At 37.4% G+C, this 21,537-nt stretch overlaps 1 protein-coding gene across 1 annotated transcript in view; it reads left to right on the top strand.

Annotated features, from left to right (window-relative positions):
- LOC311188867 (outer dynein arm-docking complex subunit 2-like) overlaps positions 1-20,992 on the top strand; it is a gene marked incomplete at its 3' end in the record, with an annotated part of 69,814 nt that extends 48,822 nt beyond the window's left edge. Inside the window, exon 11 of the mRNA XM_084260416.1 lies at positions 20,879-20,992. Within this exon, the coding sequence (XP_084116542.1) occupies positions 20,879-20,992 (114 nt within the window). The remainder of the gene's footprint in view (positions 1-20,878) is intronic.
- Between the last annotated feature and the right edge of the window lie 545 nt (positions 20,993-21,537).

Raw genomic sequence — 21,537 nt, 5'->3', positions numbered from 1 at the left:
AATGCACTGCACTTCATTGTGAGCAGTTTCAGTTCTGTCACAGTCTAATGGTCCTGCATTATCATACATTTATCTGGAATTGACTATATCTGTAGTCAGGTTAAAAAGATCCTCCAGTCAAAAATGTTAAAAGACTCAGTTTAAATGTGAGTGTTTTAACTGACTCAAATCTAAGCTACCCGTTCAGTGTTGGAAAGTAACAACCAACCTAACACATTCTGTGATGTCCCTGCTTACTGCAGGGGGGTTGGACTAGATGACCTTTAAAGGTCCCTTACAGCCTAATGCGTTCTATGATTCTATGATTGATTTTCCCATCACAGTTGCATTGTACTTTATGTATACATTATATATATATGTATATATACAGCACAGAGGAGTATATACTGTACTACAACTCCATTTCAAACTAGTGTCTGATGACTTTGTGATGTTGCTCATCTTTCCACTCAGCTGATGCAATCCATTTTCTGCCCTCCTGTTATCTGGGTTTTTTTCATTCATTTTATTATGCAGGTTTTAGGCTTTATTAGTTGTAGCATATTAACTTTGAACATATTGTATAAGGCCAATTCTGATTACGCACTTTTCTAAGAATTCTACCTCAGTCTATGTTCATCTTAATTTTTCAGTCCTATTTAAAATATTTGAACTAATTAATAATATTTATTTGCACTTGCACATAAATAGGGATGTACATGTTTAATTTTTTATTTTGCACAATATTCTGGAATTACTATAATATGAACTCATAAAAGGAATAATAACACTGCAAAATAACCAAACTTAGGTTAAGTTTGTTGCACCTGAACTTCTTGTTCATGGTGCACTTGTCCATGACAGAACTGAAGTGGAAGTACCTCACATCTCATAATTATGAATGCCCTGAACATGTGAGAGGATATATGACCAATCCTCATCATGGTGCCAGCACACACATATATTTGTATCATATAAGAAGATGCACAATAGTAGTATGACAGGAAGCAGCTGCATTTTGGTCTATATTGAGACTGACAGCCAGGGTAGCAGGGTAGACCTGGACTGTAGGTTCAGCAAGCTGAACATGAGCCAGCAGGGTGCACTGGGAGTGATGAAGGCTAGCAGGATCCTGGGCTGTGTTAGCAAGAGAATAGGCCAGGGGTAGTCACTTAGCACATACTAAATCACATCAGGAGTGCTATGTTCAGTTTGGGCTCCCACTTCAAGAAAGATGTGGATTAGTCTGAGCAAATCCAGCGAAGGGCCACCAGGATGGTTGGGGATGACTTGTGAGGAAACTGAGCTAGCTTTGAGAAAGAAGGCCTTTGGGCAGCAATGCCTAATAGCAGTCTGCCAGCATCTAAACTAAATTTATTGAGGCAGCAAAGGCAGGCTCTTTAGTGAACTGCATGGTAGGAGAACAACAGACAATGGTCATAAAATGAATCTGATGGGTTCCATGTGTATATAAGGGAAAAAAATCTGTGTGGGTAGTGAACCAGTGGAAAACTCCATAGAGGCTGTGGAATCTTCACCCAAGGGAATTTAGAAACCTGACTTGACAAAGCCATCAGCAACCTGGTCAGAATTCAGTGTTGACCCTGCTTTGACCAAGCAGTTGGACTATATGACCTCCTGAGGTAGCTTCCAATGCTATGATACTGTGATTCAGATCATGTGATTTGTATCAGATGGCAAATAATGAAAATGATAGGAAATGTGAAAATAACAATCAGTCTTTGCAAACCACTATGTCGCTATCTTTTTGATATTTAGGCAGTATTCTCCAGCTTCCCGATTCACTTTATTGAGGCACATACATGGCATATTCAATTAGGGAAAACAGCCATAGTTGTGATAATGGGCTTTCCCAATCAGTATCCAGAAACAGTCACCCCGTCCAATGTGGCAGAAACATTCTTGACTATACTTTGTCAGATGACACCCATCAGAAGAAATACTGTCAGAAGAACAGATTTAATCACTCTGTTGTTTAGATACTTAGGGAGATGTGTAGGATAAAGTGTCTGAATTCCACTCTGTATCATTCAGAAATGAATATTCATTCCATGAACAGAAAATTCACTTGAATTTTAGGTCAGGTCTACAAATGTATGTGACTAAGAGATGCAGTGCTACCCACATACCTTGAAATACTTCCATGAGGTTTAATTAATCCTCCTCTGTAGTTCACAAGATCTCACTTTTTGGGGGAAAGCAGTCTGACCGCAAGCAAAACTAGTTCTGTGAAGAATTTTTAAAATGCAGTGAATCTGACCAAGATTTAAGAGGTTAAATAGCATTAAGATAAAACCACCTGTGGCCACACATTGCTATGAAGGATCTGGAATAATTCTTCATACCTGCTAAGTGTCACAATATGCAAAAGTCTTGAGAAGGATTTTTGGAAGTGATTCAGAATATCAGTGAAATTACTTCTAACCTTAAAAGACTGCACTGTTGATTCATGCTGTTAAGTTGTTCAGTTTGGTAAATGGAATCTCTTCATAGCCAGGAGGTGACTCTGAACCAAATGCATAACAAGGAAAAGAAACATTATGATTTCTTATTGCCCATTTGCTTGCAGGCAGTAAAAAATAAACTCCTTGGAAGATACTAATTTACCTGAAGGAGTAGTTCTTGCTAGTCCCTCAGAAACCAAAAATAATGGAAGTTTAGCAGACTGTTTTCAGAGAAACTCTATCAAACTAGTCAGATGGTTCATGTCAACATAAATGATTTGTACTTATGTAGTGGGTGTTATGTACAGATTTTTTCCTGACTAGGTTGTGATACATGCATAATCCCAGGTGTTCTTCAGCACATGTTCATGTGCTGTGCTCAGATGCTTAAAGTGGTGTTCTTCACTCTGCATGAATGACACAATGGTTAGAGACTTTCTCAAAGCATCAGACCTTCTGACCATTAACAACGCCACGTGCATGCGTATACCTGCTTCTGTCCAGGAAACCTGTTGTGAGAGAAGACCAGTGTTAGAAGTTTTCATCTGTTATATCTGTACCCAAAACACAATCAGTTTTCTCAAGCAAGGCTGTGTGATAGAAAGGTTGGGAAATACTGATACGTCAGTTGCAATGTGAAATTCTGAGCAGGAAAACAGGATGATTTTGGAGGAGGTTAAGAAAGGCAGTTTATGAAGTAGCTTTTTTTAATATTCAGTTCCACGCTTGATGTTCTTATGAGTAGGAATGGAACAAGGGTTATGACCTGTGACAAATGAATCAATGCTTCCTTTCTACCAAACACCAGAAAATATTCCCTGTTTCTGAAGTAAAAAATCATGGTTGTGATGGAAAATAGATTTGTTTTTTCAAGGACCTGGTAATGACATGTGGGACATTAGAAAGCAGGAGAAAATTTTAGACATAAGACTAAGGAACAGGCATCAACCTGAATTCAGGATTGGAGATAGAAGAGAAATCCAGTGGGTGATTGGCAGCTTATAGCCAAGATAAGCAGGAGTACCAGGTAATGTTCTTCACGCTTGGAGTCTGTCACAATGAGAGGGAAGTCATACATAACTGGAAGTATCTAACCACGACCACATTCTTCATAGAAACAGCAGAAATTCTCTCTTAAAATGTCGCTGTTGCAAAGGAACAAACATGTCTACATATAGTTGACTGCTGCTGAAACCTTAGACCAATCAAGCTTAGTCATGGAAAGATCTCCCAACTGCCTGCTACAGAGTGTGATAGAAAAGATTTTTTTGGGGGGGAATATCATTATTATTTCTCTGTAAAGATGTCCTGGGAAGTTTGAATGGCCTCATCGCTTACAGAGTTCTGAGTACTGAGGCCAGTCTTTTATGATGAGGCTAGTGACATTTCTGAGGAGATTATTAAAATAAAGAAAAGAAGTAAGGACAAAGGAAAATAAGCACCCAAAATCAGGCCATGGAATAACAAAATTCATCAAAGTCATCATTCATCTTAACTTTAAATGCTTGTATTGTGGAGATGTGCACCTGAAATAGTCACACAAATTCTTAAAATAGTCAGTTGGGAGGAATAAATTCTTTACTGTTTCATTTCTCCTAATTTGGACATTTATGCAAAGATAAGGCACCTCAGTCTCTACTGACAGTATTTTCTGGTTTCCTGTGGCTGTAATGGGAGCGCATGTTCAAAGTTCAGATCTGCACATCTACACTGCAGGTAACTACATGTAATGGGGTGAATCCCATGCCAAAGCAGTGGAGAACCTGTTTAAATGAATATATAGTCCAGTTCATTATTAGATAGGAATGACAGAATCCTGAATAATGGCACAATAAGAAAGAGTTATTAATTTTTTTTTTTCTTTTCCTAGAAAAAAACAGATTAAAAGCTTTTATATGCTATGGTGGTGATGAGACACTATCTGCCCAGCAGGAACTGAAGCACACTTTGAATATGATCTAATAAAGCCAGTTGTTTTAAATCATTGTATCTAACCAACTTGAGTCCAGGGATTTATAAAAAGATCCTTGGAGCATTAAGGATGGTTCCTTTCATCTAACTTCACCCATTTTTAGGCATGGAGTTTAGAAGTAGTGTGATTTAATACACCTTCTGTAGTCAATGGAAAGAGAGGGAGGCAACTTCAGACTTGTCCTTGCTGAAAATACATGCCCAGTATATCTGGAAGGAATAGACTCATGAAAGTGCCTAGTTTACTGAGTATAGAAGGGGTCTAGGTGACTAGCTCAGACTAAACAGCTAGCATTCAGACAGCTGAATTTCAATTAATATCCTCCTGAATGTTGATTTTCAACAAGCTTGCGGTACAGGGGAAGTTGCAGGGCTGGAAGAAAGTTAATGTGCCAATATTTAAAAAGCCTAAATAAGATTACAATCCAGTAAACTAGACACTATGCTCATGTTCAATAATCATAGGTACATGCAGTATAATACTAGAAGGAATCTTTTTAATGATTTAGATTTAGTCTGACTAGCCTTGCTCATACAAAGCAGAGACATTACTTCAATTTCTGTTTGGAACAGAGTATATCTTTTAGAAAAACACTGACTCTTTACTTAAAAAATTCCAGTGATGGAAAATCCACTAGAGCCATCATAACTCGTTCCAGTACTTAAATACCTTCCCCATAAAAACATTTGCACCTTATTTGTAGCCTAAGGTTTGTCTAGCTTTATCTTCTGCAATTACGTGTAAGATACTATTGCTTGGTAAACTGAAAAGCCTTGCATAACTTCTCATATACAGTCACATTGAGTAAAACCAAACTACTTGTCCCAATGTCATCTTTTCAATTAGCTAAGTAAGCAAGTGTAATCTTTGATGGAATTTCTACGTTTTAATTCATTAATTATGTTAGTGTGTCAGTTCTGACTTTTTTGTTCTTGAGCTTCCCTTTTGGACTGAATTTCAACATACTTCAGAACGGAATTCAGTATTCCAGTAATATCTGTATTAATACCTAAACCTGGTAATATAACTTCCCTGTTTCTATATGAGCTCTGTTTGAACATTACAGATTTTCACTATTCTGTTTGGCCACAGTATTGCCCTCAAAGCTCATATTCAGCCAATTTTCTACTTTGATTTCCATGTCTTTTTGGAAACTGTTCCCCAGGTTAAACCTTCACATGCTATAATCTTGGCCTTCATGCACAGGAGTAAAAGTTATATAATATTGCTAATGTAAACCACCAGTGAATTTAGACCTTGTGATGTAAGTTGATTGTTCTTTCTGGAGTTTAAATCAGATTTTAATTGTTGTCAGTACACTTGATAAATGTCAGACGAGTTAGCTCTTATTTATGTAAGAATAATTCACAATTTAAAAGCAACCACAAAAGCTATTCATACATTTTATTTTTTTAGAGAGGAAAAGTTTAAGACACTAACACGCTGAGTGTTCTTCTACTGCCTTTAAAGCAGAATATTGCCTTTCCACACTAAAAGATTCCATGTTTGGCAAAGATGTGATTCATTAGAAAACTGAAATGGTTCATTGGCTGAGAAAGGGGCAAATGCTTTTGTATTATGTAGACACAAATGGATGAAGGCCTGTGAAAAGAATTGTAAAGTATGAAGATAAAAAATGCCTATTCTGCTTGACAGTGTATAATTTTACATTTGCAAATACCTGATCAGATGGTACATAAATATCCTAAAACATTTAGGGAAATCTTCCTGGTGAGATAATTTCCATTGATGTTTTGACGTGAAATATGTGCTTGAATCAAATAGTGAATAGTAAAGGTCTTAATTTTTCTGTTTATTCATTTATTTCTGTGCACTTCATCACTGTGAAGATGCTTAAAGCCCTTCCTTGATGAAAAATAGGTAGTTCACTTTGCTAGGGACTGATGTTTACCTATACAAGAAAAAAAGTTCCCAGAAAACATTCAGTTTAAATGTGCACAACAAAGTGGAGGTGAACAGAGATAGGAATGGAGGGGTAACACAAAAAACAGCAAATAAATTGTAGGGTCATATTTAACATTTCAAGCAAACCAAGATACAATTACTGCTAATTCATAGCTTCAGCTCCATTATCATAAATAAAACATAAATACCAAATACTGACTGTAAGCTTTTTGTGAAAAAGGAGGACTAATGGATAGTAACCAGTTACCCAGCCTTTAAGACACTTGCACCATATGGGAGCCATAACCAGTGCTGTTGGCAGTTTTCTGCATATGTGTGTCTGTCCTGAAGGCTACACAAAGTCAGAGTAAATCAGCCTCTGTTGAGCTCTGCATTGTTCTGAACTGCTTTTATTATCCAAACAAGTTTGTTTAAAGATAGCATTTCTGCGCTGCACAATGATCAAGTCCATTTTTTCCTGTTCTTGTTCTGTCATACATACTATTTACTTTTGGGCTAGAGGAACCATTAACTTATTACAGTAAAAATCTAAAATGCAGAAGATCAGATTCTCCATTAATGTTCTGACATTTTTTTACATTGAAAGTGTCTCTCCATCCTACCAGTGCATAGAACTGATCTTTAGCCTTAGTCAATTGTCTGATTTATTAAATTATTTACAGAATATGAAAGTGCTCCATTTTCTTAGTATTACAAAATATTCATAGATGCCTTCTAGAATATCAATTGTTGTAGCTTATAGGAGCTTCATCAGGGATGCTGAAAACTTAAGCTCAAGTGCTTAGTACAGTAAGGCAGGCAAACCAAAGACTCATGGTCCTAAGGGTGGGACTTGATTTCTGTTTAATTTTTATTTCTTTTGAATTAATCTGTCAGGCTTGTTCTCATCTTCTCAACAAACTATAGCTTCAAAAGGTGCATGGGATTTTTTTTAGCTTTTTGTTGGTTTTTTTTAAGAAGGTGAAACAGCTGTAATGTATTGTCTGATTTCTATGATGAATTAATAAGAGGTATTTCGGTTTTTTGAGTTCTGTTCTTGGAGGCAGAAAAGTTAATCACACATAGGCTCTTCCATCCCCTTGTAATGATCTTAAGATACAAAACCAGTTGGTTTAACCATGATTTATGGAAGTTACTGTGAAATGTAGATTTAATATTCTGAGAGTTCTTTTATACTTTGTTATAATGCCTGTATTAAAAAATGCATTTGGTGCATTTTATTGTGCAGAGCTTCCAGAATATTGGTCATTGTTTGCTAAAGTCATAAATCCCTACAAGAAGTGTTGGCTAACCATTTTATGTGAACAGACTTTCATAAGACCATCTTTGTGAAATGAATAGATACGAATTACAAAATATGGAAGACAATTACTAGTGATTTGTACTGAAAACATTCTAAAACTAACTTTTGCCACAAACCATGTGTATCTGAAATTTAGAAAATTAAATGCAAAAGTACTGGCACCTACTCCTTAACTACGGGGTTGGTTGGTTCTTATGGGGCCTTTGGTAAGAACACTGAATACATAATGTAGAGTTTTACATTATTAAGCAAGGTTTAAGATACTTTTTTTACAAATAAACCTAAAATACTTCCTATAATAGCCATGCAATAATTTTATTGGGGTCCAATAGTATGTATTCACATATTTACATATTTATATTTTAAGTTTAAAAGAACCCATTTCTTAGCTGTCATAGTTGGCACTATTCAGGCTCTTCAGTTCAGGCTGGAGATACAATGTCTTTGGAACAAACTCCATGCTGATGCCTATTGCTTTTTATACATTAGTGTCACAGCTCTTGGATGACGAGAGAGAGAGAGCACTAGATGGCAAAATTTCTGCATGTCTGCTGTCTAGAGAAAGTATGTTTATTCCCTTCACCCTGCAATGTATTGATCCCATCACATTTTAACATTTCAGATAGAAAAGGTTCCATAAAATCCAATATTGGCACATTTTGTTTCAGAAGGATTAATGAAAATGGACAATGTTGCACCACTGCAATTTATATTGTGTTAACAACTGCCAGGTGTGAACATTTTCCTCACAGTTTCAGTTCCAGGAAACTGAAACCAGTAAGCCTTTACCTTCATAATAAGCAAAATTTCACCATTCATAAAGTAGGAGTGCTTACATGTAGAACATTTTGCTTTTGCATCATTGCCAAAGGTAATGAAGTGTGGCTTCAGTGTAGAGTAAACCTCAGACTTTACATTATTTTTCAAAATTTCACATTAGTAAAGTTTATGATAGGTAGTAAGTGGTCTGTTAAAATCTGGATGATCCTGGATGGGAAAAAACAGGAACCTAAGAGAGATCAGCTTATCTTTGCTCAAACTCTGTGCTTCAGGAGGCCTCTAATTTAGTAACGTTTGGATAACTAGAGGCTGGCATAAAGCTCCTCTTGGCACATTTTAAACATCTTTTAGTCTTGTAAAAAGAAGCTTGTCCCACTAAGCTGTAGGTTTGTTGGAGCTGTTTAACAGTAGCTGTGCCCTGCAGCTCTTTTAGTGATAAATGAGCCGCTTCAAATAAGTGCAATTGCAGCCAACTGTGCAGAAGGAATCATTAAAAAAAATTTAAATAGACATTTTTGAAGCTTAAAAATGCACAAACAAAATATGTTAAACCAAAATATATGCTATTCCTTTTAATGGAAAAGATTGCTACTGGCTAAGTCTGCCAGCTTCAATAGGTGTGCCAAAAAGCCAAGGAATCTGGCAGAGTCCATAGATAGCAGTTCCATCTTTCATCTATATTTCTTTTCTGTATTTATCTTGCTTTAGAAAATGCAGAGAATGTCTTTTCCTTCCGACTTGGCACTACTTCCAAACCACAGAAATACACAGAGCAGCTTTTTGCAATTGTTTAGCTCCATGCACCAGTCTTACCCTTGTGACTATGTGAAATGTTTCTTTCTAATTTGGCAAGAATAAGGAAGAAGAATATTAAAGTATTCTTATGCTTATGGAATAATATCTTAACAAAATTGTCAGATACTAAAATTAGTTTTCTTAATTGAGAGATACTGGGCTTAATGCACAAGGGCAGAATGCCAGGTAGTTATTTTTGGCATTCAGCTAATCAGAAATAGTTTCTTTGTATGTAAAGAGCTATTCAAAGAAGCTTAACATAAGAAATAACAAGAACAATATACACACACAGAGTATACATATACATATGGATATGGATGTTTAAATAGATGGTGAACTGTCACTCAGGAGTCCTTAATGTACCAAATTATGCATTCATTGTTGCCATCTACAAAACCTTTTTTCTCTTCTTCCTGTAGAATCAATCACTCAGTTCAAATTGGCTTCAAGCCCTAGTCATTGTAATCTCTTTTATGTTGCCATTTCAAAGAGCACTCTCCAGTATGTTTTACATAATATGGTGCATCTTATTACTTTCAAGGTAAAGATGCTATGGAAAAGTCCATTGCAATGTGTAGATTATGGCATGAGCCCTACTGTTGATGTTCTTGGTCAGTGTTCTGTACTTAGGCATAAATTCAAAAGACTTGATGAAGCTGCCAGGCAGCATGAGGCTGATGAGAATTCTGTCCTGACTAGAGTATGGGCAGGGTTGGGTTATGAATTGCTGATGCAATTATGATTAGATAACAATAAATTGTATGTAGAAGCCATCTTACAGACTATGCATGTAAATCCATACTATTTCATTTTATTGGAAATTTTATTTAATTTTGCATTTATCGCCAAGGATCATAATTGGCTGTATTTACCAGCTGCTAATCAGTGTAGGATTTCTTGCCACAGTTTAGGATCATTTTTAATCTCTGGAAATTTTGAAGAAAAAAATTAACGTTGTGGTAAGTGAATATCAGTCAGTAATGCTATTTAATTACCAAAGGAGTCTAATACTGGAAATTATATGTTATCTTTGGATCTGGGGAAACTTGAAAAAGTAGCCTCTGATTTGAGAATGGATAAAAAAAGACTATGTTCCCCTTGTTGTCTTACACCAGCTTCCATGTATTGTTATGGTTAGGTGACAGTGTGCCCCAAGTATACTCAACCAAGAATGCCCAATGCACTGTTAATAGTGTTCTTCTGCGGGCATTGGTGTTGTGTAACACTATTTCAGGTAGCCAGTTAACCAGCCTTTCCAATCACTTCATCCTTCCTGAGATACAAAGTAACTGACACCAAGTTTGTAGCATTAGTTGTCTTTTTACCTTCTGCGGTAGTAGTGTTCAGCTAGAAGGCCCACATGACTTTTTTTTCTATATTAAAGCATAGAGCTGCATGGGTTTAGGAAATTAATTTTCACATCTTCCCCCGCATGCTTTAACCAGCTTTAGCAGAGTCTTTATACATGTGTTACAACCTCCACTTGCCCAAGTACAGCTATAACTTTCTTGTTATAAAACTAAAAAAGCCCAACCAAATAAGCAAAAAACATGGCCAGAATTCGAAGCCTGGAAATAAAGCTGAGGAATTTCTCAATGAAAAAGTTGAGGAACAGACTTTTGCTTTAATCAGAGGAAAAATTTTAAATTTAACTTCTATCAGTAAATTTTTCATTCCTTTCTTCCTAGTTAACACCTTTAGAGATGTAAGGAAGCAGGCCTCTAGTGTTTCCAGGCTGACATATACAAGTCAGTTGGGCAGGTATTATTGCTTGCTTGCAGGCTGCACAATGTCTTTTAAAATCTCTGATCTCACAAAGCTTCCAAAATGCAGCAACCACTCAAGCAGTCTGTGGCCAGAGAGAGTCCTTCACTGGTTTTGGGAAGAGATGTTTTACTTCTTTTTTAAAAATATCTAACTGCACTCTAGAGAACTATATGGAAATCCCAAATCTGTTGGTTCAGTATGACCTGAATGAATTACTAATTCAAGCCACCCCTTACATTTTAATCACCAAAAATGTAAAGCATTTATCTGTCACAGTAAGTGTGCATGGTAATGTTTTTCCACCACACAGACTTTAGAAAAAAGCACAGATTTCCAGCACTAGTAAATATATGTGATGACCACTGTATCAGACAAGAAAGAAACGCTGAAGTGACTTAGAAATTGGAGTTGATTATAGGAAGTTGATTCCTCACTATAAAAGAATTTATTCCTTATGTTTTTCTCTAATAGCAAAAGAGAAGCAATTTGACAATCTTAACTTCCACTCTATGTTTATCATGGTTTTCACTTTTTTTCTGAGACCGTACATTTACCTCTCTGATACCATACACTTAAATCTGCAGATATGGATGAATATGTGGACTATACATGGACCTTTGTCATGAGCCCCAGCTTATTTCTTGCTTCCTCACATTCAGAGTTTTGTATTTGTATGAATAAAGCTGAGCTGTGTTCATACCACCTATTCATTTATTTATGTTGTGTTCTAATGGAACATTTTCTGGTACATTTACAAGTTTAAAAACAGACCATAAGTTGAACAATACCACTCCTCTTCCACTTTATGTAAATGTATGCACTGTTGCCACCCACACATCTAAAACCATGAGATTATAGATCAGTCTTCTTGCATGCCACAAAAAACCCCATCTTTAAAATACCCTGGATCATTATTTGAAATAGATGCTATTGTATGGCTCTACAGGGAGAGCATCCTGCTTTTATCCCCACACTTTGGTATGTATGGTTTACCTGCAAAAGCACCTCACTGGTTATGGTTATAATGATCATGTGTAGGCAGAGAGACATACACTTAGACCATTGGACCTAAAGCCGCATTAACTATAGAGATCAAAATCCATACTTGGAATTGAACACAGAAGAGAGTTTGAAGTCAGATCACACACACCACTCAACCTAACGTACTTTTAAAAAACTAGTAGAGTCAGATTCTGTACCTTGTTCTCAGGATAAGGTTCAACTGGTGATGGAGTCACCACCCCTGCAGGTATTTAAAAGGTGTGTAGATGTTGTACTTGGGGACACAGTCTAGAGGTGGACTAGGCAGGGTTAGGCTGTGGTTGGACTTGGTGATCTTAAAGATCTCTTCCAACCTAAGTGATTCCATGATTCTTATAAACATTGCAAAATCTGTCTCTCCTCTGGAAACTGTGGTGTCTCTTTGCTGCAGTTCTGTGTTGTCTTCAAAGACAGATGAGTTACAGTGCACTTCAAGAGTATCCAACAAACTGAAGAAAAAACCCCACAGCATGTTTTCAAGGTATTGCTGAGAAGTCAGGCAGAACCCTTCAGTGTGTGATGGTTAATGGACAGCTTAAATCCTTTTTCTCAATCTTGACTTGATGCTAAAAGTGTGTTTGCAACTGCTCCCTTAACTTGTGTGTAATCTTCATCTGACTGCTAGAGACAGACAGACAGAATGGCCATATTCATATTGATGGCAACATTAACGAATTCGGAAAACTAAAACTGAATTAGCAATTCTTCGTCAATTTCCTATACTGCCTCCTCAGCAATACTTGGGAAGGAAAGGCATGGTGACGATCATGCTCCTGTAAGAGAAAATTAAGTGTGAAAAATAAGGTAAGTGTGGAAATATACAGTGGGGAATACAAAGAAGAAAGATTGATCATTTTGGCAGCAATATAAGGGAAGAATAGTCCTAACACATGGCCGAGCCGAACTAAATCATAAAAGAAGCATCCATGACATAAATGTACTGCTTTGAATGCCCATTACATGAAATAAGTAAGCAGACTCCTGTTTTAACCTTAAGAAAAAAAATTTCCAGTGAATTGAAAAAGTTTTTATTTAAAATGCCACTCTACTGAGATTACAAGAAAGTTCTTTATTCTCCCTATCCCACCAAAAGCCTTTTATATGTTAATCTTCTCTTGAAAACTACAATGAAATAAAAATAAAATAGAGAAAGTGGTTCAAATAAAACTATGCTGTAGGACCCTGGGCTTCATCACGTCTGGATTATCAGATCTGCCTATTGCTTTTTGTGGGATAAATTTCATATCCCATAAGACTCTTTATACATTGGAATGTTCATGATTGAATTCTTTCTTAATATTGCACAAAACTTCTTACAGCTGAATGTAGAGTCAAACTATCTGCCTTCAAGGACTTCAACTGGTTACATATAATCATACCTTTTAAACGAAGATTAGAAATAATTTTTATTACTACTTTTATTTAGCTACATTATCTTTGCATGGTATGTTTATGTTCAGTTAGACTTAACATCTGAAATTGTTGGAAATATTCCTCTGAAGTCCTGTAAGAAACGAATTGGGATGAGAAAATCTTTGAACTTGGATTTTGCTCGCTTTCTCCTTCTCACTGATATTCGGAGTTCTCTGCCCATTCACTATGTCTTTGGACAGAAGAGGGTCATCCTTCTCTAAATGATTATATAAAAAGTAGAGTATTCATACTGATGAGGTGGACAGCAAGCTGTAGGTTTTATTTGTACTTTGTAGATATATAGAAACTTGTAAGTTACAAGTATGTGCACTTAAAGTATGTACCGTATTATGATTGCCTTTAGGCAGTCAGGTTGCATATGTTTCCTTCAAAGTGATGCAGTGCAACATTTAACCTTACTGGAGAGTATGAGAATGATTTTATACACCTTATTTTGTATTTTATTAGTGTGTGCTCAAGAATATTGCTTTTCAAGGGTGCTTGTAATAGGCACAGTTTGGATGTTCATAATACTTCACTGAATGTACCAGGCCCTACTCTTCTTTCTCCCTTGTTTCCCCATGTTTTGTGGGATTCAGCTTAAGCTTACCCACAGCTGTTTTGTCACAAGCTGTCACACAGAAAAAAGTAAGAACCTGAAGAGGACAAATCACCTGTTGCAAGTCCTGAGATAGGTGAAATGGTGTAGCATCTAGGAGTGCACCAGAGGCTGCAGGCAAGTTTGTTCTCATCCTAACATGTCCAGCACCTGTTTGCAAAAAGCGCACAAGTTCTGCCCCTGTGCTCTTTCTCTGTTTTTCTGAGGGAGGATGGGACAGATGTGAAAGAAAGAGTCAGCTCCTGGCCAGCCTGCTGACCCCCAGCATGTTCAGGCATACCTTAGCCAGAGCTGTGCCTTTTGCACCTCCTCGTCCCCCCAGCCATGCTGCAGTGACTCCCAAAGTTTGTTACCCATTTTCCATGGCTGTCAGAATGGAGATGTGTTTCATGGGAGAGAGAAGAGGACAGGAATAAGGGGAAGGGGAAAGAAGCCAGGTGCAGTATTCCTAGGATTTCTGCCACTCAAGTCAGAGCCCTCCCACCTCTTTGCATTCAAAAAGAGTGAAGTAGGCTACACCCAGAGGCTGCTCCAGCTGGAGTCCCAGGAGAATAGAGACCTTATACAAGAGGGAATCAGCACAGCAGGTGTCTGCCCGACCTATCTTTTGCCTTTACTGGAATTTTTTGATACTGAATTTTGTACATCTGCTAGCTCAGAGTGTTCCATGGCACACAGGATTTTATACCTGAAATCTTTTCTCTTTGTGCCACCTGAGAAAAACCAAATCAACAGAAAACACTCCAGAACTTACATGAGCATCTTCTTAGGAGGCCATGCATAATACATGTTGTCTTACCCTTTCATGCAGCTGACAGAGGAAATCAGGAAATCAGCCTGAATTTTAGCTTAGAAACGGTGACTTAGCTTAACCTTCATTATGCTTTGATTGTGGAGAATGTTTTATTATTTGTAATTTAATTTTATGAGAAGTACTTTCATAGGAATATGTGTAACATAACACTTGAACTAGGTGCTTTAATATTTTCCAGTGTGCAATATGGTGTTGAAAGTTAGCAAAATGCTGGCTGGATCTAGACTGATACTTTCTTGGATAAGCTTCTACCATATGCTTTTATTTAAAGTATTTTTTTCTTTTAGGTTAGATTTATAAAAAGCATGTGAGAAATGTCTTTTTTGGAAAAGAAGTGTTATGCAATTAGAAAATCACAGTGCTAGAAATTTAGCATCCTTTAGGATGCTAAAAAATGGCAAGTCCTACCACCAACTGGAAATGTTATGTCAATCTACAAGATGTCATCACCAGCACAGCAGATAGAAGCAGCAGTTGTACTGAAGTAAATATCTTTAGTTCCAGGAATGTTAAGCTCCGTGAACTCTGACTAGCTTCCCAGTGCAGATAGGAATCTTGTTAAAGGAGTTTGTCCGTATTTCCTTCTGATTTGAAAAAATATCAAATAAAATTTGTTTTACAGGGCAGAAAACTTAAAGAAGCCAGAAAAAAAAAGGGCATCAAATATTCTTTTAATAGTTTTCTTTATTCGTTGTTTGCATTCATGTTCACAAGACTCCAGAGTATTGAATAGGTTGATCTTTTCTGTATTTTATATGAGCAAAGGAATGTCTTTCCAGCTGTATTGTTCAACACCTTCCACTGTTTTGGAAAACTTGTTGTAGAAACATCACGTGACTAACCCCTTACTTAAAGATTGATACGTGCAAAACTGTATTCTTTCTGAAACCGCCACTTCCAATGATTCCTGCTTCCCATCTCTGAGCCCAGAAGCTGCAATGACTGACCAAAGGAAACTGAGTGCTTATAAATTACTGTACCCATATGTGGTGCATCACTAACATTTGAGATTTTCTCAGATTCAGGATTTATTGTTGCAAAACTGGTCTACGCTTTTTCTACTTTAAAATCCCTTTGAGTTACTTCTTTTGAAAAAGTGGAAAGTTCTATAAAGACATCTTCATAGAAAAGATAATTATTAGCCCGTTTTTTATTACTCATCCAGGGATCAATACACATTTTGGAATGACACTTTTACAATTTCTTATCTTGATGTTTATGTTATCTTGTTGGCCATAATTTTTCAATGGGTTATTTTGTGATTGCAGAGGTAGCGTTTTCAGGAAGCTGTGCTGTCAGACAGTGGAAGGTGGCATCATTCATGATGCATGGATATCCAAGCAAGTGTTACAGCTTACCCCATTGCTTCTTACTGAGGAACAAAAGACTTGCTATTTTGTTACACCTTTGGTGTGGCAAAAAGGAGAAGACCCAAGGATAAGAGTCTAAAAATCATGTTTCAGAGCAGTAATTCATCCTCCCGGTCTGGTGCACTACAGCCTCACATTGCTCTCTGGGGACATTATGGAAGGAGCACAAGAAGGAAATGATGATTTGGGTCAGTCAACACAGATTTACCAAAGGTTAACCTGATTACCCTCTATGTGCTTTAGTCTGTAGATGAGACGAGACCAGTGAATGCCATTTACATTGATTTAGCAAGGTTTTCAACACTGTTTCCCACAGCATACTTCTGTCCAAGTTAGTCTGTATTATATTCCAGATGTGTGAACAACCAAATGGATTAAAAAGTTTGGATGATCCAGCTCAGAGGGTGGTAGTTAATGGGTTGTACTCTATCTGGAGGTGGGGGTCAAGGGGATTGCCAAAGGAGTCTCTCTGTTGGGACGTGTTCTATTTAACATGTCTGCCAAGTGACCCAGGGAAGGCAGTGGACTTACTCCACTGTTGCAGTGACACCAAGTCACCAGTTGGGGCAGGGGGGTGGTTTCAATACGTTCAAGCGAAGAGGAGCCATTCAGGGATACTGAAGCAGGGCTGGAGCTGGACAGCGGGAACATAGGAAATTCAGCAAGGACAAATGCAAATCCGTGCAGCTGAGAAGAACTACGCCCAGCTTTGACTCTCCAGAATGGGAAAAAAGTGGATAAACTTTAGTAGTTCCAGCAGAGAGCCACCAGGATGGTCAAGAGATGGATCTCTTGTCCTGTGATGAGAACCTAAGGAAAGTGGGCATTTACAGCTGTGAGAAGAGAGACCTTCAAGCAGATTCAGTAGCAGTCCTCCAGTACCTACAGGAGGTCAGTCCTCAAAAAGATGGAGTTAGGCTTTTCACAGTGATGCATGCAAGAGGACAAGAGAGAACAGGCATAAACTGAAACAAGGGTGACTGAGTGTATCTCTGCAAGGACAGTTAAACACTGCAGTAGTTTGCCCAAAGAGGTTGTGCCATCTACATCACTGGAGGTTTTCAAGATCAGAGTGGATAAACCTGAGCAATCCATTCTAACCTTGTAGCTGACTCTGCTTTGAGCATGACATTGGACTAGAGACCTCCCGAGATCCCTCCCGATCTGAATTATTCTATAATTGTGCAAGCCAAATATAGTAACACAATTCTGTGCTATTTTAAAGCTGGGATAGTAATAGCAAAATCTTCTTAATTGTTCTGAATATTTAAATGATTTGGCTGTGCATTGCTCTTGCTGTTGGAACCCAGAGATGCTACATATGCTCTGTACGTTCTCCAAACAGCTTGTATTTGTGCTTATTTGCTGGTATGACGTGCTAACTGTGCAAAAAATTTTGGACTCTCGCCTTAGAATATAGATACCTGCCAACAGCAAATGAAGGCTACATAGTGCTGCAAATGCTTTCTCTGTCTATGGAAAGTGCCTCTTGTGTGCCAGAAAGAAGCACTCACACCACATGCTTTTTTACTGCTTTGCACATCTGTTAACATTTACGTATGTCAGAAAACAATACCTGGCCAGTAAGGGGAAGGGATACATGAAGTTCAAGGGCATTACATTAAGAAAAAGGCCATGTTATATTGCACTGGTGCATTGGAATTTAAAAAGAAAAACAAAACAATTTCTTGGACTTGTCAAATATATCTAATATGTGGGTATGGTCTGTGTATGCTGTCTATGAGTACCTGAATTGGATGACCCAAATTGCCAGTAAATTGAACTGAACCCATGAAAAGGTCAAGGAGTGGCAGTCAGAAAGTGAAAGAATTACAACTTTCTTGGAACATACAAAGACAATAAAAATTTGTTTCATTTAAGACAGGATTTATATCAAAATATTCAAAGTTAGATTCCTAAATATTGACATATTTTGTCTTCGAGATAATTTTCTCTTCAGCTGGCTTTTTGTTAGTGCAAAAAGGGTAGGTTGACTGGCAAATGTTCCTGTACATCCTCAGTCCTCAGAAGCAGCTACTGCATTAGACCATGTTTCCAAGAATGTTTCTTTGAAGTCGTATTGTGAGAACCCTGAGACACAGTGTGGTACACGATTCTGTATGATGTGGCAGTTCTTACGGATGTTAACACTGGCAAGTGATTTAAAAGAGCAAGGGATTAGAGAGGAACTGATTCTTGATCTCCCAAACTCAGAAAGGAAAAACAAAAATCAGTATTTGATACTTTTCTAAAAATTGCTGCTGGCATTGGTTGCATTCGTACCGCTAATTCTTTAGACATCTCTTTGGGTACATTTAACCAGTGCACCTGCAATAAAGAGCACAGTTTCCCCCTACTACTATTGTTACCGCTTAATACGGAGCTTTGCATGGAAAGTGACAGAAAAATACCTGGGTTTCTTAAGTTTTCTGAGCCTAGAAGAAGTGTTGGCTAAAAGAAATAAATAATCTTGAATTGACTCCTACCTAACGTAGTCATAATGAAGGCAAATATCTATTTTTTGCTTTTTGCTATATTTCTACTAGATAACTTATCTCCAAAACATTACTTTTGTGTTGAACTTCTGCTTACAAACCAATAACAAATCTTATGCTGAAATTATGATGAAAGTACTGAGTTCCACACTCACTATGCTGAAAAAGCCTTCCACTCAGTCTGTGAAGACGCGGTGAATAATCACATAAGGGATATAGTTTCCTTGCCCCCAAATTTGAAACTTATGGCTTACCAAAACCACCGTATGAACGGTATGTACATACATATTTTTGGTTTTGAGTCAGGGATATGAAGGATCTATACCAGTTTTCCTCTCAGCAAGTTATACGAGGAAGTTGTGAGGCACCCAAAGAAACACTTTATAGTTTAAGCTGATGAGAAATCAGCTGGTGGAAAATAGCAAGGAAGGCAGATCTTCCTCCAAAAATATTTCTTAAAAGGAAAAAAATGTTCAGCATCTAATAAGACCTGCCTTCTTTGTGCTTTGTAGAACAGCTTTGTCACTGCACGGGCACGTGCTGCTTGGTCTTCCAGCCAGCTAAAGTCAGTGGTGAAACTTCCGCCGACTTCTCTGGTTGCTGCCCCTGGCCCAACATTTGCATGCAAAAAAGTATAAGGATATAAAGCTGTCCCTTATCATTTCTTCTCATGTCATTTTAACTCTGGCAAATCACTTTCGGAGTGTTGACACCTCAAGACTTCTTATCTAGGTATCTGTAATAGACATCTGATTACATTAATGGAAATTGTAGGAAGGATTGCTAGAAAAAAATATCTCATTGATGCTTAATTTACATAATACTCCTTTGGACATAATTCAGGCCCATCACAAGCACCCTTACAACTTACATGTAGGGGTCAAAGGGTGAAAGGTGACTGGCAAGATGCTTGTTTTCTACATTTGGCTAACACAAATACTTCCTCAAGTATAAAATGCTTTGATCTCTATAAGCAAATGCCATATGTGTGCAGCTGTGGCCCATGCCTCATGATTGCTGGAAGGTTAGAAAAAGGTAGCATACGAATTTGATGTCTGCATTCAATTTGTGCTTTTATATTTAGCAGTTCATAATTTTGTGTAATATTTTAGCTGTATGAAAAATATGCACCGGAGTTGAGTGATAACAGATTTCTCTGTGGTTTGACTCAACATTGTTTGGGTGAACACAGAATCCTGAGTATTTCAGACTGAAAATACAGGTTTTAATTAGAGCTGTCTGAGCTTCAAAATACCTGAACGCACATTAAGCTTGGCAGATTTTCAGAAATCTGAGGACTGTGTGGAGCTGATTTGAGCCAAGCGAGAGTCTGCTGTTTTCCAGCATATATTGCATTTTCAGTTGCATCACTCCTTTAATGTAAAAATGTTTTATCATGAAGACCTGCCTGATGTCCTGCTTGTTTTGAACAGCACCATACTCCAAGGCAATTTCCACTGAAAAAATAGTGTGATTTCCAGAGTAAAGGATTCAGTTCATGTGATTGAAAAGCTGAATCGGCTCCTGAAGTCTGAAGCCTTCTTTGAGTTTTATACTTTTACATGCAAATATTTAAGAATGATATGCCTGGATCTGTATCCCTGAGGTAGTTTAACCAGAGTGGTTTGCTGTGACATTAAAGAAACCTGCTGCAGTCAATGAGACACAAGGGTCCGTTCTCGTAGACCCAATTTCACCATCAAGGCCAAAACAAAAAAGTATGGCTTTGTTTATTAAAGATCTTGAGCATGTACAAATATGCTAGTGTACCTGGGGGGAAAACTTTGATTTCAGCTAAACCCTATGCAATTTCTACTTACAAGAAAAAAATCTGAAGTTACAACAATCCACAGACAGGCATGATACAATAAAGAAAAAATCAGACAAAAATTATCAAATGGCAGGAACAAATACAATAAAATATAAAGTGTTGTGCCCTATGTGTATGTTAATACACATAGGTATAGAAAAGTATACATATATAGGTATACACACATACCTGTATAGTGCTGCTAATGTGAGTTTTATAGTTATGTGTGTCAGTAAGTGCATGCAATTGTTCTAGATGTGATTTGAATCTTATTTAGATAGTAGTGTGATTATTTGGTTTTTTTACTGTTTCTCTTGTATCTTTGCTAGCTCCTACTGGCTATGGTCGGCTCCACAGATGAAACTCTGCAGGAGGCAGCAGCTGGTTGCATAGCAAACATTCGCAGATTGGCTCTAGCAACAGAAAAAGCAAAGTATGGCTGATGCAGCTTTCACCAGCACACTTGTTCCGCAACACAGCTACATTTAACTGCGTGGTTACTCCTCCTAGCATCTGTATTTCATAGCAGAGCTCGTTTATGTGAGGATAATTCAATAACGAAAATAAATCTGTGGAAAATTATGTTTGTTTTTACATCGCTGGTTTGTTGCATCTAGGTTTTATAGAACACTCACACCTAGTTTTGTGTGTCTTCTAGTATTACCTCTTTCAAAAGACTTATCAGTTGAGATATGTCGGAGACTTTTTTGACAATTAATGTGCTTGTGTTTGAAATTCATTGAAGTTACGAATGGTTTTGCATATCTGTGACATTGGACTAAATTTTCCTTCGCTGTGTGTGTGGTTGTGCAGTGATTTATGAATGTCTTGAACAATTCCCTTGGCGCTAAACTTGTCCAATCATCCTGTCATTATGTTTTTGCCTGTTTGATCACTTGCAATTCTCAAGAGAGGACAAAATACAGATACATCAATCTCACATCTGGTGTTATATAAGGACTGCGAACAGCTGTAGCAGTAGACATCA

Source organism: Gallinula chloropus, assembly GCF_964237585.1.
Source record: "Gallinula chloropus genome assembly, chromosome: 2".
Taxonomy (NCBI): Eukaryota; Metazoa; Chordata; class Aves; order Gruiformes; family Rallidae; genus Gallinula; species Gallinula chloropus.
The sequence above is the reverse complement of the archived record's forward strand: the minus strand, read 5'-3'. Positions and strand labels throughout refer to the sequence as shown.